We start from the raw sequence: 12,302 nt of genomic DNA on the forward strand, positions 1-12,302 counted from the left end.
AATGGCGGTGTAACCGCGAGAGAGATGTAATGGCGGTGTAACCGCGAGAGACATAAACAAGTTTATGTATCAAAACAGGTTTGATTCTGAACTGATTGTTTGGAAAGTATGTTGTTTGTTTGAGAWTTATACACTCACWAGACCTTTTTGGTCTAACGCTCAGTTGTTGGACTAACCTATTTTGCAGGTCATCATATCTCGCAAGATAAAGGCAAGGGAAAAGTTTAGAATGAATGACATTTAGTTACTCATAAATGTATTTTAAGAAAGTTTTTTTTTGTTAATCTGTATTTTGTAAACAATGTTACATTTTGTGTTATGAGTATGATGATGTGGATTATCTGTACATTGAATATGTGGGTTGTTACATAACTCTATGGACCGAGTTCACGTGTAGAACGTCATGACTAAAAAGCCGCCATAGAAGGCATCCTAACTAATGTGCCCATCAATTGGGTGATGTTGAAAACTAAGAAATCTAAACATGCGTCACTACTCAGATGACTTTCATAAAACGTCAAGTTTCAATATACTTCATAAAATTCAAAACTACTTCAAATATGAGAACCATTAGACTAAACTCAAGTGTTAAAAATAAAAAGGTTCAACGATTTATACATATAAGTACGTATTTTGTTGACCACTTTTAATGATCAATCACCAGGAGAACCACCATTACGAAGGGTCAACTACAAAAAAAATAGTTGCCCAAGAGTTAAGAGAACTGAAATTCGTACCTCAACTGAAAATGAGAAGTAACGCACGATCAACGGGATTCAAGGTTAAGTTTGACTTGGTTGCGTGCCTAACGAATGCATAAATCGATTATTGCTTAAACGATGTAAAACCATATCCTAATTCTACAAATAAGTTTTTTAGGTCGTACATGTTAGTAACCAACTTAGACTTCAAGAAGGATATATGGATACGTATTGAGAAATCGACTCAACACTTGACTTTATGCAGTTTCATTTCCAACTTTTAACAACTTATGTCCCTCATTTTTTTGACCATTTTTACCCCACTTAGAGGTCAATACAGAAAATACTATATAAATGAAAGTTTTAGTATGGTATCTTATGAATCTACTAGTTTTGGAATCATCTTGTTTTGATCATTCATCTATTTAGATGAATTTTGCAAAACTGCAGCAAAATCCCATGTATAATGTAAACAACCCCAAAACGACACCATTTTGATCCCCTTAGAGCCACAACTGGGGTTTGAACCCTTCATGACAACTTTAATGTACATTAAGGTCTTTCTTCCTGCAAAATATGAGCCTTTTTCAACGTGCGATTTGTGATCTACGCACTGTCAAAGTACGGACTTGCACAGTCGTTAAAATCTGATTTTCACTTTTTTTTTCCAACTAACTTTTATGATCCAACTTCATGATTTGCTACATTTAAGTTCTCCAAAACATACCTCAACATACTAAACAATAAACAAAGCTCAATGATCGCTAACCTCAGCTTAATCATACAGTTTACTCTTTTCGATATTTGATTGAACACTTGATGTGTGGTTAATTATTCACACCAAATTTAACCATATTGATTCCATACTTTACCCTTTTATTTCCTATTCAATTTTAATCAATCCTAGCATTCTAAACATGAAATATATCATAATTTTAACAATATCAATCCGTAAACTTAGACATAAACACAATTTATAAACCGATCTCAATAATCCTAACGTAAGCACCCTAATAAAAGTGAAAGACATTTATACTGTTGGTCCTGTTAGGGTCTACAAGATGTGTATAACAGTTTGTAGAAGGGGGGATGAATACAAACACAGTAAACTTTTCAAATTTAAAATATATATTGATAGAGAATGATCAATACAGATTTTACAAGATTGTTTGTCGAAAGAAAAGCTAAATGTAACTTATCTAAACAATCTAAGTTACACGCTAGTTCTTAGCAAAGAGAACAAATCGGCTCCGTACCGTACTATGCTCTAGAAAGGGTATGGGTTTGTTCTTTATGTGTATAAGGACAAGACAAAAACAATCGTGCTCAACATGCTTCTTTTGATCGCTGAATGCTGGAATAACCTGAAGGTCTCTTCAGCATTCGCTGAGGCTTGGGCAGTCTTCACACATGTGTAGACAAGGTTGTAATCACTGAATACCGCTTCAGATCACGAACTCGCTAGTCTCTAATCTTCTGTTTCAGTTTTCGACTTTCGCTGAAGGTTCTTTGGTGTGAGTTTTGTCTTCTTGAAGTATCGCTGTCGCTGATGAATTTACATGACATGTTCTCAACGATCATTGAACAGACTCGGTGATGATCGCTGGAACTGAAAGACAGAAACATAAATACTTCGTATAAGGTAAAAGGAATTATCATCAAATCACTGAGAGAGATGATCAACAATCTCCCTCTATTTGATGATAACAAGGCAACATAAAGAAAGTTGTTATATCAAATAACAATAAGGAAAAGTTACATATAAAGTACATGTCCCTTTTAACTGTTTTGGGATCTTTATCAGTGAGTCAGTCTTTACTTAGAACATTTTCTTAAGTTTAACTCTAAGAAAAAAATTAAAAGAAGGAAAACTGAAACTGAAAGCATATTCACTGACTTATAGATTGTCAGTGAATGTAAGAGTAACACTGGAACTCATAGACTTGTATCCCTATTACTCTTCAGGGATTTTTTTCAGCGATGCACAAAAATACTTATATTAAATTCAAAGGAAATATTGCAAGTGTTTCAGTACATGTCTAGAGTTACAAAATATAAGAATAATCACTGAAAGTAGACATAGTAAATAGTTTATTCAATGAAAGAACAAAGTACAAAAGAAATAACTAATCTAAGTTGTTCAGATTAATGTAACCAGGTACATCTTCTCTGAGCTCCTTTCGACGTCGAAATTCCTTTCTGATCCTGATGTCCATCGCTTCACCAAATACGTCATCGTTCAGCCAATAACGGAGATATGCAAGATGTTTCATTGGGCAGAGATGCAACTCAGACATTCTTTGAAAGCTGACTTCGCCATCATAGTTAAGGAAAATAATTCATTTCTCAGGCTTGAAGTGCACAGTGTTGGGTACATAAGGACCCTTCCCTGGCAATGAGAGATTCAGCATAGAGATGTCTGGATTCTTCGAAGCCTTCAAAACTTCATCTAAGGAGAACTTTTTTTCATGTTCATTCCTCAGGGTTGGTCCATTATTAGGGCTTGAAGGTATTTTTCTTCTTCCTTCTTTCTTCAGTGTAGGCACTTCAGGGACTGCGACATATTTTGACACTTTCTTGATCAACTCATTGATAAGGTCTTCGATAATCGTCTTATGTCTATACTTGGAGGGCTGAATGGCTTGTAGGATCTCCAGCCATTCAGTATAGCCATACTCGCCAAGATAGGAAGGATACTCGATCACGACCTCAAGATTGTCCCCGGTGATGAGCATTGAGAGCAGCATCCCACCATCTTTTGATCATTCACTGATGCTGACGCTCTTGATTAGGTGAGGACTGATCCTCTTATTAATGCTTGCTTCGCTCCAGTGCTTGTCCCGCTCAGCCAGCTTCAGGTTTTTCTCATGCTCAACTTCTGCAAGAGATAGGAGCTTAGCCTGGGCCTGGACAACAGTCACCTTCTTTTTGGACTTTCTCTTGGGAAGAACTTTGGCGGCAAGGGACTTGGCCAACTTTAAGCTGTCCTCAGTCTGCTTCCTTTGAAGTTCCAGTCCTTCCTCGGCCTAGAGGGCCTCGAGTCTTTCAGCTTCGGTCAGGAAGTCGAACTCACCACCACTAGAGGTACGAAGAATTTTTTTACTCTAGTCTGGTCGAGTGACTCCCTGAGTTGAGTCATCTGCTGGTCGGTGGGAGTGCTGGGGGTAGGTTCTCAGGGACACATTCCAGCTGACCGGAGGTAGTAGAAGGTATCTCGAGTTGATACATAGAGGTGATGACTACTTGAGATAAGGAGTCTTCAAATAAGGGTTGAGTAGATTGGAATAGTACCTTTAGGTTCCATTCTTCAACGACGCCTTTACCTTTAGACTTAGGGTCTTGGTGCTTTTCTTGAGAAGCCTCTTTCACCCCTTGCTCCCCCTGGGATACGGATTCCCTGAGGGCGACACCTGTCGTGGCATCGACAAGTCTCTGGTACTGAATTGTGAAGTCGTCGTCATCGTCATCTTCATCATCATCATCGTCCAGATCTTTGCTAGTGTCAGGAAGGTCGGGGGTCTCATCGTCTTCATCATCATCACTGTCTTCATCCAGATTACCAACATCAGCTGCAGAGGTGACTGGATGAGCATTGTCATGAGCTTCAACTCGGGCGGCATGAACATTGTTAGATCCCATAATTATTATTGTAAAAGTAATGAAAAATGTACAATAAAGAAGTTCAGAGGACCGATGAAAGAAGAGCTGGAGAAAGACCTAAGTGTTCAAGACGAACCAGAGATGCAATGAATAGTCCGTAAGTGCGATGAACAATGCATCTCCATCACCCCTCTAGTTATAAACACTTAGCAGATTCTACAAGAGTTCAATCAGAGACATCCAAGCAAAGAAGATACGTAAAGACTCCTGGTTGAACATACTACTAGAAGACGGCTGGAGATGACTCATCAATAGCTAAAACCGGTTACACAAGGTAGTTAGAGATAAGTTCCAAATCCTAGATAAATATATTTTCCCTAGAATATCTCATAGATATCTTTTCCCTAGATTTTTATCTCTTAGACTAAATTGCTAGTATAAATAGCTAGCATATGTCTTGTAAATATTTATTTTTCTTCTCGTCAAAGTTATTATAATGAAATTCTTTGAAGCTTCATATTCTCTTGAATATTCTTTAAGCCGTTCTTCACTATTCTTCATTCATACGATAGATTTAGGTTTCACAAACATAAATCTTCGTGTTATATTGAGAGACCTAGGATCAACAATTGGTATTAGAGCAAATTGATTGATTTATAATCAAAATGATCAAATTTGAATCTGAGAATTCAAAATCTCTCAATTTTCTCCATTCTTAAAATTTTCTTCTTCTCTTTTAAATCTCTTTAATGGCCAACTGGAATTTTGCCTACAATGTTGGTTCCCTCACCAAGCCTCCAACTCTTCAACATGAAGAGTATCCACAATGGAGGATACACATGGTGAATTTCCTAGAGGGGATGGACGAGAATCTCCTCAGGTCTGTGATGGAAGGCCCATATGTTCCTCAAACTCTTGTTCCAAGAGTTCCTGGAATAAGTACCACTGCAGAAGTTGCTGCTTACTATATGGTAAAGGACGAGAGCAACTGGGATGAAGATGACATTGAGCAGGTAGAGGAAGACAAGAAGGCCAAGAGGCTGATAATCATAGTTATTCCCAATGAAATATTCCAGTCAATGGATGCTTTAACAATAACTAAGGAGATATGTGATAAATTGGCTAGCCAACTGGAGGGAGGCGCTAAAACGAAGAAAAACAGAAGGGTGCAATGCTTGAATGAGTACACGAACTTTAAAGTATTGCCAGATGAACTGATACAGAAGACGTATGATCGTTTTAACACATTGATAAATCAATGTCGTAGAAATGACATTGCAAGGACGAAAGAGGAAAAAATGTCCTTTTCCTCAAAAGTCTCGGTGATGAATGGACGCAACTGTCGATGTCTCTACAAGCAAATCAAGACTTAGACGGTTGGTCACTTCATGACGTATATGGAACACTTGTTGCCCAAAAGCAAGATATCTTGAAGAGGAAGGTGTCCATCGGAGGGCCTCTTGCCTTGGTGTTAGAGGAAAAGGAGATGACAAGGATGAAAGTCCACAATCAATCAATCTTCAAGCAAAACTTCAATATCCATGGCAGATCTAAGATTTTCTATAAGAACATCATAGAGATAGAGAGAGAGAAATTCAATGCTCAATATATTGGTTAAACTTTACAATACGTATATTAAATCTTACAAATGAGCTCTTACCAAAGATTACAAGAAACACCCTATTTATAGGGTCAAACAAAAAAGCCTAGTCAAAGTCAAACTAAACACACAAAGTCAAACACGATGTCTATTTTAATTATAGACAATCTTATCTTTCAAGACGAATACAATTTTACACAGAAATTCAATCCTAACATTCTCCCCCTTTGTATTCAGGCTTGAAAGAATTTGCGCACGTTGAATCTCGTTTGAACTTTGTCTCTTTACGCTCTTTATGACTTCTTCAGAAACATCAAAAACAATCTTCACTTGAAATCTTCAGACAATTATCTGTTGAGAAAGATCTTCTAACATTCTCCCCCTCGAATGTAGAACCGCGATGATCTTCTCTTTTGACAATGTGGATCAGAAATAATAACGAAACTTCATAAATGATCTTCATAAAATTTTCTTTTCAAGGTAGTCTTCATCAGCAAACTATTGTAAAATGGATCTTCACATTCAACATCTCTCAGTCATTTTAGCATAGGAATAATCTTTTGTAATCATCTCCAGTCGCACTCCTTTTGAGTCTTTTGCCAATTTTGAAGTTACTCCCCCTTGATCTTTACATCAGATTCCCCTTTATAATGTTCGGAAATAAATATTTCATTCATTATTACATACTCCCCCTTATGATGAAATGGGGATTATTCCATCATACACAAGAATGAATGAAATCCTCCGCGTAAGCCATCAATTCCATCATAACAGATATACTCAGTACAACGGATGTACTATATATATGAGACTTTTTGATGCTCATCTTACCAGGTCTTCCATTCAATCATCGATAGCTTAAAATTAGCATATCTATGAATGTTTTGGCAAAATAACATATAAAATACAAAATCTGTGTAGTGTAAAAAGATAAAGCAACATATGCTTCTTTTTAGGCTAAAAAAGATAAATTGTGTGGACTACACAAATTTATCAGACTCAATTAGTGAGCAAAAGGACTTGAAGGGGGGACATATAATGGAAGACTTTTAAATTCTTGCGATTCCTTAATTAAGTGGAGAATTCCTTCGTACTTGAGTGTCCCAATGAGCCCGTAGGTCGGAAGGCGGCGGGGGAAGGAGAGGGAGACTGGGCGAGATCTATTCAATATCAGCTTCCTCCGAATGGGAAATTGATAGATGATGAGCTGCGTGCCCCAAGTGTTATTGAAACACTTATCTGTTGAGAGATAAATGAGTAGCTGGTGGGGTTGTGACAAGAATTAGCCTGAGCTTTACCTTTTTTCAGTATTAGTCTCGAAAGAATTGAGAACTAATAGATTGTGTGGTATGCCCGGATTTTAGAAGTTTGGAACAAGATCTTGTTTATTCTTTTGATCCTGACACAACTCTCGTAAATTCTTTTAGCTCACTACAGCTACCCCTCTCTTTTTCATTTTAATCTCAACACACAAACCCTTTTGATTTAAACTCACTCAGATATGGTTGTTCTCATGGGTAGGTTTGTCGGTTCTGACATTCCATTGAGGTATTTCTGATAAGCACTCAGTCCCTCCTAAAATTTACAGTATGCTTAGTTGATCACAATGATTGATCAAAATATTACTTCTGTTAAGCACAATGATCAGATAACAATTGATCAAGATATTTGGCTTTAAGCACAATTAACGAAAGAATAATGCGACAAAGATAAGATTATTCGATATGCGAGAGAAATGAATGAAGATCTGTAAGTACGAGTTTACAAATTTTGATTAAAAAATGTATATCAATCAAGAAAAAAGAATCAGAAAAATCAACATTTGAATACAAACCAGTGTATTATCACCGAAAATGATTTTATATATTAGAGACGTGATAATAACGATTTGAAGAATAGCTGAAGCAGGTATTGAAGTTATGTACGATGAGAAATTACGCAAGTAAAATCTCAGGAAATACCTGTTCAGAAAAAATACTTGTTACCAAAAAAATTTATTTTTCGAAAAAGATTTATTGAACTTTCTAGAGACTCCCCCTAGAAAGTAGATTTAAGTAATATTTCTACTCCACTAAAAAAATGGAAACATGTTTAGCACGGGTCCTAAATAGTATGTTTAGAAACCACACTCGGTAATGCACGGGTTCTGAACTGAAGTATTCAGAAGCCTCGTTTGGATCAGATTATAACTCCCCCTGCATTGGTGTATCACTGATATAATATTTTAATCAGCACAAACTTGACACACCTGCAAAACCAGATTAAATAGATTTTGGTACTCAAACAAACTTGAGTCCTATTTTGTTAGTATCGGGTTGGGGTACATTGTAACTTCCAAACCATCTATTCTTATTGGATATATTCTTTTTAGCACTGTGAACAGGATGATCAGGAATAAAATATGATTAATACCAGTAATTGTGATCATACCTGTTCTTACATTTCCAACTGTTCTGATAGCTTTTATCTTTATACCACCTGTTGAACCTTTTCTTATTGACAAAATCATTGGTTCTGCATGTTGAGCACATAATTCTTCTCTTGCTAAGATTGATCAGATCATTAGTGGATTTCACAATGCAAGGAAGAACAGAGTTAGTAACAATAGGTGTATGAGATGAAACATAATCAGCTTTATTAACCCATACTTGTTTAGCTTTTGAAAAATTATTGGGTGATCCAATGACATACCCTTGATAAAACTGATTTGAGGAATGAGACTTGTTTTTAAAAATAGTTGATTTAGGACTACTATAATAACTGTTAGATTTAACACTAGAACAGTCATAAAAGCTTTACACTGTGATTGAGAACCAGTTGGGCTTTTAGCACATGAGAAGTCTTTTACTTTCTTTAATAACTGGTCTCTTTCATCAACAACTAAATCGTATTTCTTTTTCAGTTCGGTTCTCATGTTCAATTTAGTTACAAGTTTTGTCTCTAGATCAAACAATTTCTTTGCAGTATCCAAAAACTTACCTTCTAATTCCTTCTTTAACTTTTCACATACTTTCCTTTCTTTCTCAAACTTCTTTCTTTCTTCATCTAAACTTCCTTTATCATTCTCTGAAGCAATGTCAAGCCATTTCTTTTTCTTAGTAAGCTCTTTGGCAATTGCAGCATGTTTCTTGACAGTACTTCTCTTCTCAAGAACAAACAACCTTTTCTCTTCATCTAGAGCTTTTTGCTTTTGTTCAGCCTCTTTCTTTTCTTTATCAACCTTGGCTCGTTCCAAGATGATAAGTTGTTCAAAATCTAAAATTTGATTTAAAAGAAATTTAGCATTCAGCTCAAGAGAATTAATCTTATTTTCATAAGATTCACGTTCAGTATAAAATCTTTTTTCAATTTCTATAATCTTTTTCTTCTCTTTCTCAAAAACTTTCCTTTCATCATTCAAATTCTTTTCCACTTCTAAAACCTTTTCTTTCTCTAGATTTAGAAGCTTTCTTAGCTCAATCAAGTCACTTTCAGACTTATGAGATTTATCAGTTAAGTCATTAGTTTCATTTTGCTTTCTACCTGAAGAATCTCTTTCAGTTCTCAATTCATTTTGAACTTCTTGGAGTTTGTTGAAAAGATCTTTATTAGCATTACTCCATATTTTCAATTCATTATCAAAATCTTTTCTAACATTATCCAAAGAATTTTCAAGTTAATTAATTTGATACTCGGAATCATTCTCAATTCTTTCCAATGCTCTTTTATGATCTTTTTGTAGATTTGCAGTAAATTCCACATTTGAATGATTTTCACAAAAAATGTTTATGTATTTATCTTTATAGTCTATAATGCTCTTCTCTAATTCAACAATCTGAGCTCTCATCTCTTTATTCTCCTTTTCTAGAGTATCTGCCATTTAGAAAAAAATTAAGATTGATCAAATACAAGATCTAATGCAATGAAATCAATTAAAGAAATAAAAAAAAATTGAAAAACATAAAAACTGTTAAGAAATTAGAAAATCGACGAAAAATTGTCAAAAATCAGTAAAAACAGTCAAAACTGTTAAAAACAGTAAAAACAGTTAAAACTGACTAAAAACAGTTTACGCGACGGAAAACAGTTCAAAGATTCTCAAACAGTTTAAAAATAAAAACAAAACAGTAAAACACTAAAAACAATTAAACAGAAAAAAATTTGATCCCAAATAAAATAAAAGAAGCCCAAAACAAAACAAAATCAGTTACAAGGATTACAGAAAAACCAATCAAAGTCACGACTAAAGATTGTCCGAGAACAAAGTTCGGATATACATGAACCAATTAAAAACCAATAACACCAAATGAAAGAATCGGTCAAATCAAACAGTTCCTGAATATTTGGAATACACAACTAAAGTACCACTCTTCACACCAATGTCCACCTTCTTGTTAGCTACTGCAACCTGTCCAAATTCCCCAAACAATGTTGGCTTTTCTTCTAGCATAAAATCAACAACCTTTCTCAGAAATGAAGATGACTCCTCACCAAGAAACAAATACCAGGCTTCAAAAATTTCCCTTTGAATTGTTAAAGTATCAAATGCATCAACTTGACCAGATAGCTAGTGAAACTAATAGTCAACCAGATAGCATTCCCTGTTCTCTCCACAGTCTAAGGGGGTGTTTATTTGCGGCTTAATGAGCTTAATGGGGAGATTGGCTTATTCGCACAGCTCTTTTAGGCTGTTTACTTGTGGCTTATTCGCTCAGAAAGTGACTTAATCGCACAGATATATATGTTGTGTTGTCCCCATTCAGAAAAAATAAAAAGAAAAAAAGACAACCTTGCCCCCCTTTGAGACTCCTCCTTCCAGATTCATCTCGTCTCCTTCATCTCCATATCCAAGCTTCATCACCATCTCCAAATCTCCATATCCAAGCTTCATCACCATCTCCAAATTTCATCTCCATCATCACCATCTCCATCTTCACCATCAATCTCGACCTTCATTTCCAGAGACAGATTTCTTAGATCGGTTTCATAGATCGGTTTTTAGATTGATTTCTTGACATCTTCTTTCCGATGATGATTTCTTAGATCGGTTTCATTTCCATGGATTTTCCCAGATGTTGTTCGATTTCATTTCCAGAGACAGATCGATTTCATTTTCCCTGATTTTCAGTCGTCATCTAGATCGATTTCATTTTCCCTGATTTTCAGTCGTCATCTAGATCGATTTCTTTTCATCTAGATCGATTTCATTTAGATCGATTTCTTTTCATCTAGATCGATTTCATTTTCCCTGATTTTCAGTCGTCTTCTTCGATTTCCATGGATTTTCTTCCTCTTGTTCTCAGCCTCTAGATTATTATGTTTCGATTTTAGGGTATAACCTCCTGATTTTCAGTCGTCTTCTTTGATTTCCATGGATTTTTGTCACTCTTGTTTGAACTTGTTCTCAGCCTCCAAATTATTATGCTTTGATGTTGAAAATAGTTTGATGAATGGTAGTTTTTTGGTTTGATGATCAATAGTTTTTTGGTTTGATTAACAATAGTTTTTTGGGTTGATTTTGATTGAACTGGTGTAAACAAAAATGGGTTTGAACATGTTCAAAAAAAGGTAAACAGCATAAACAACACTACATTTTTAGGGGTAGATCGGTCATTTATGTCATTCAGACCGTTGATTCAGGTAAAAAGGTAAACAACACTTCTTTACCCAGACAGATAAATTTATCTAGAAAGACAAATTTATCCATACAGAACTTAATAGAAAATTTGATAAACAGCCCCTAAATTGGGTCCACCTTTATCAGGGCCTCAAAAACCTAAGCCTGTTTTTAGTAATAGTGGCTCAGAATCTAAAGCTAGTGATTCTCGCAGAACAAACAAGTCTTCTTCAGCTGGCAAACTTGCATTTAGCCTCAAACAGAAATCAAAACTTGTGGCACCTGCTGTCAAATTAAGTGAAGATGAGGATGGTATGAACTAAATGAAAATGAATTTGTTCATGGGTAGCATTACTCATCTGTCACCAGTTCAAATGTTACTGATGAAGACCAGACAGTGGTCAAGGTACGACAGACGATGGAAAAAGCTTTTTTTGGGATGATATAACTAATTCTATATGACAGGATAAGTATGTTCAAATCAAACAAATGGGAATTAAGATAGAAAACCAACAAAAAACAATTTCAGGAATGGCAAACTCAATTTAATGCCCAGGTAGAGGAGTGTACTGATCTCACAGCATCTTCATCTTCATCCTCAAAACAACATTTTCAATCCAGACTCTGATCACTACTCGTGCGATTTGCCAGCTAAATCGTCTACACTCTGATCGATTTGTATTGACTTAGAACATCTGCAAACCTTTGAAGAACATACTCAACAGCTGGTAATGTAGCCCATAAGATCCAATCAAGATGCCAGCAGTCAGATACCCAAGAACAGGACTTCCTCCAGGAAATTTCA

The 12,302-nt window shown here is 35.7% G+C and overlaps 1 protein-coding gene across 1 annotated transcript; it reads right to left on the minus strand.

The window, feature by feature from the left end:
• Nucleotides 1-3,463: 3,463 nt before the first annotated feature.
• Nucleotides 3,464-4,340, minus strand: LOC112502004 (rRNA biogenesis protein rrp36-like). The gene is made up of 2 exons (XM_025105798.1): nucleotides 3,993-4,340; nucleotides 3,464-3,727 (listed from the first exon to the last, which is right to left on the minus strand). Exons 1-2 carry the CDS (start codon nucleotides 4,338-4,340, stop codon nucleotides 3,464-3,466), a joined length of 612 nt encoding a protein of 203 aa, XP_024961566.1.
• Nucleotides 4,341-12,302: the final 7,962 nt, after the last annotated feature.

This window comes from Cynara cardunculus, unplaced genomic scaffold (genome assembly GCF_001531365.2).
Source record: "Cynara cardunculus var. scolymus isolate 2C unplaced genomic scaffold, CcrdV1 Un_Scaffold_819, whole genome shotgun sequence".
Lineage (NCBI taxonomy): Eukaryota > Viridiplantae > Streptophyta > Magnoliopsida > Asterales > Asteraceae > Cynara > Cynara cardunculus.

Coding starts and splice junctions, on each gene's coding strand:
- LOC112502004 (XM_025105798.1), bottom strand. CDS start 4,340: ATGGGATCTAACAATGTTCATGCCGCCCGAGTTGAAGCTCATGACAAT. Junction 3,728..3,992: donor TTGAAGAATGGAACCTAAAG/GTACTATTCCAA, acceptor GAGGCCCTCTAG/GCCGAGGAAGGACTGGAACT.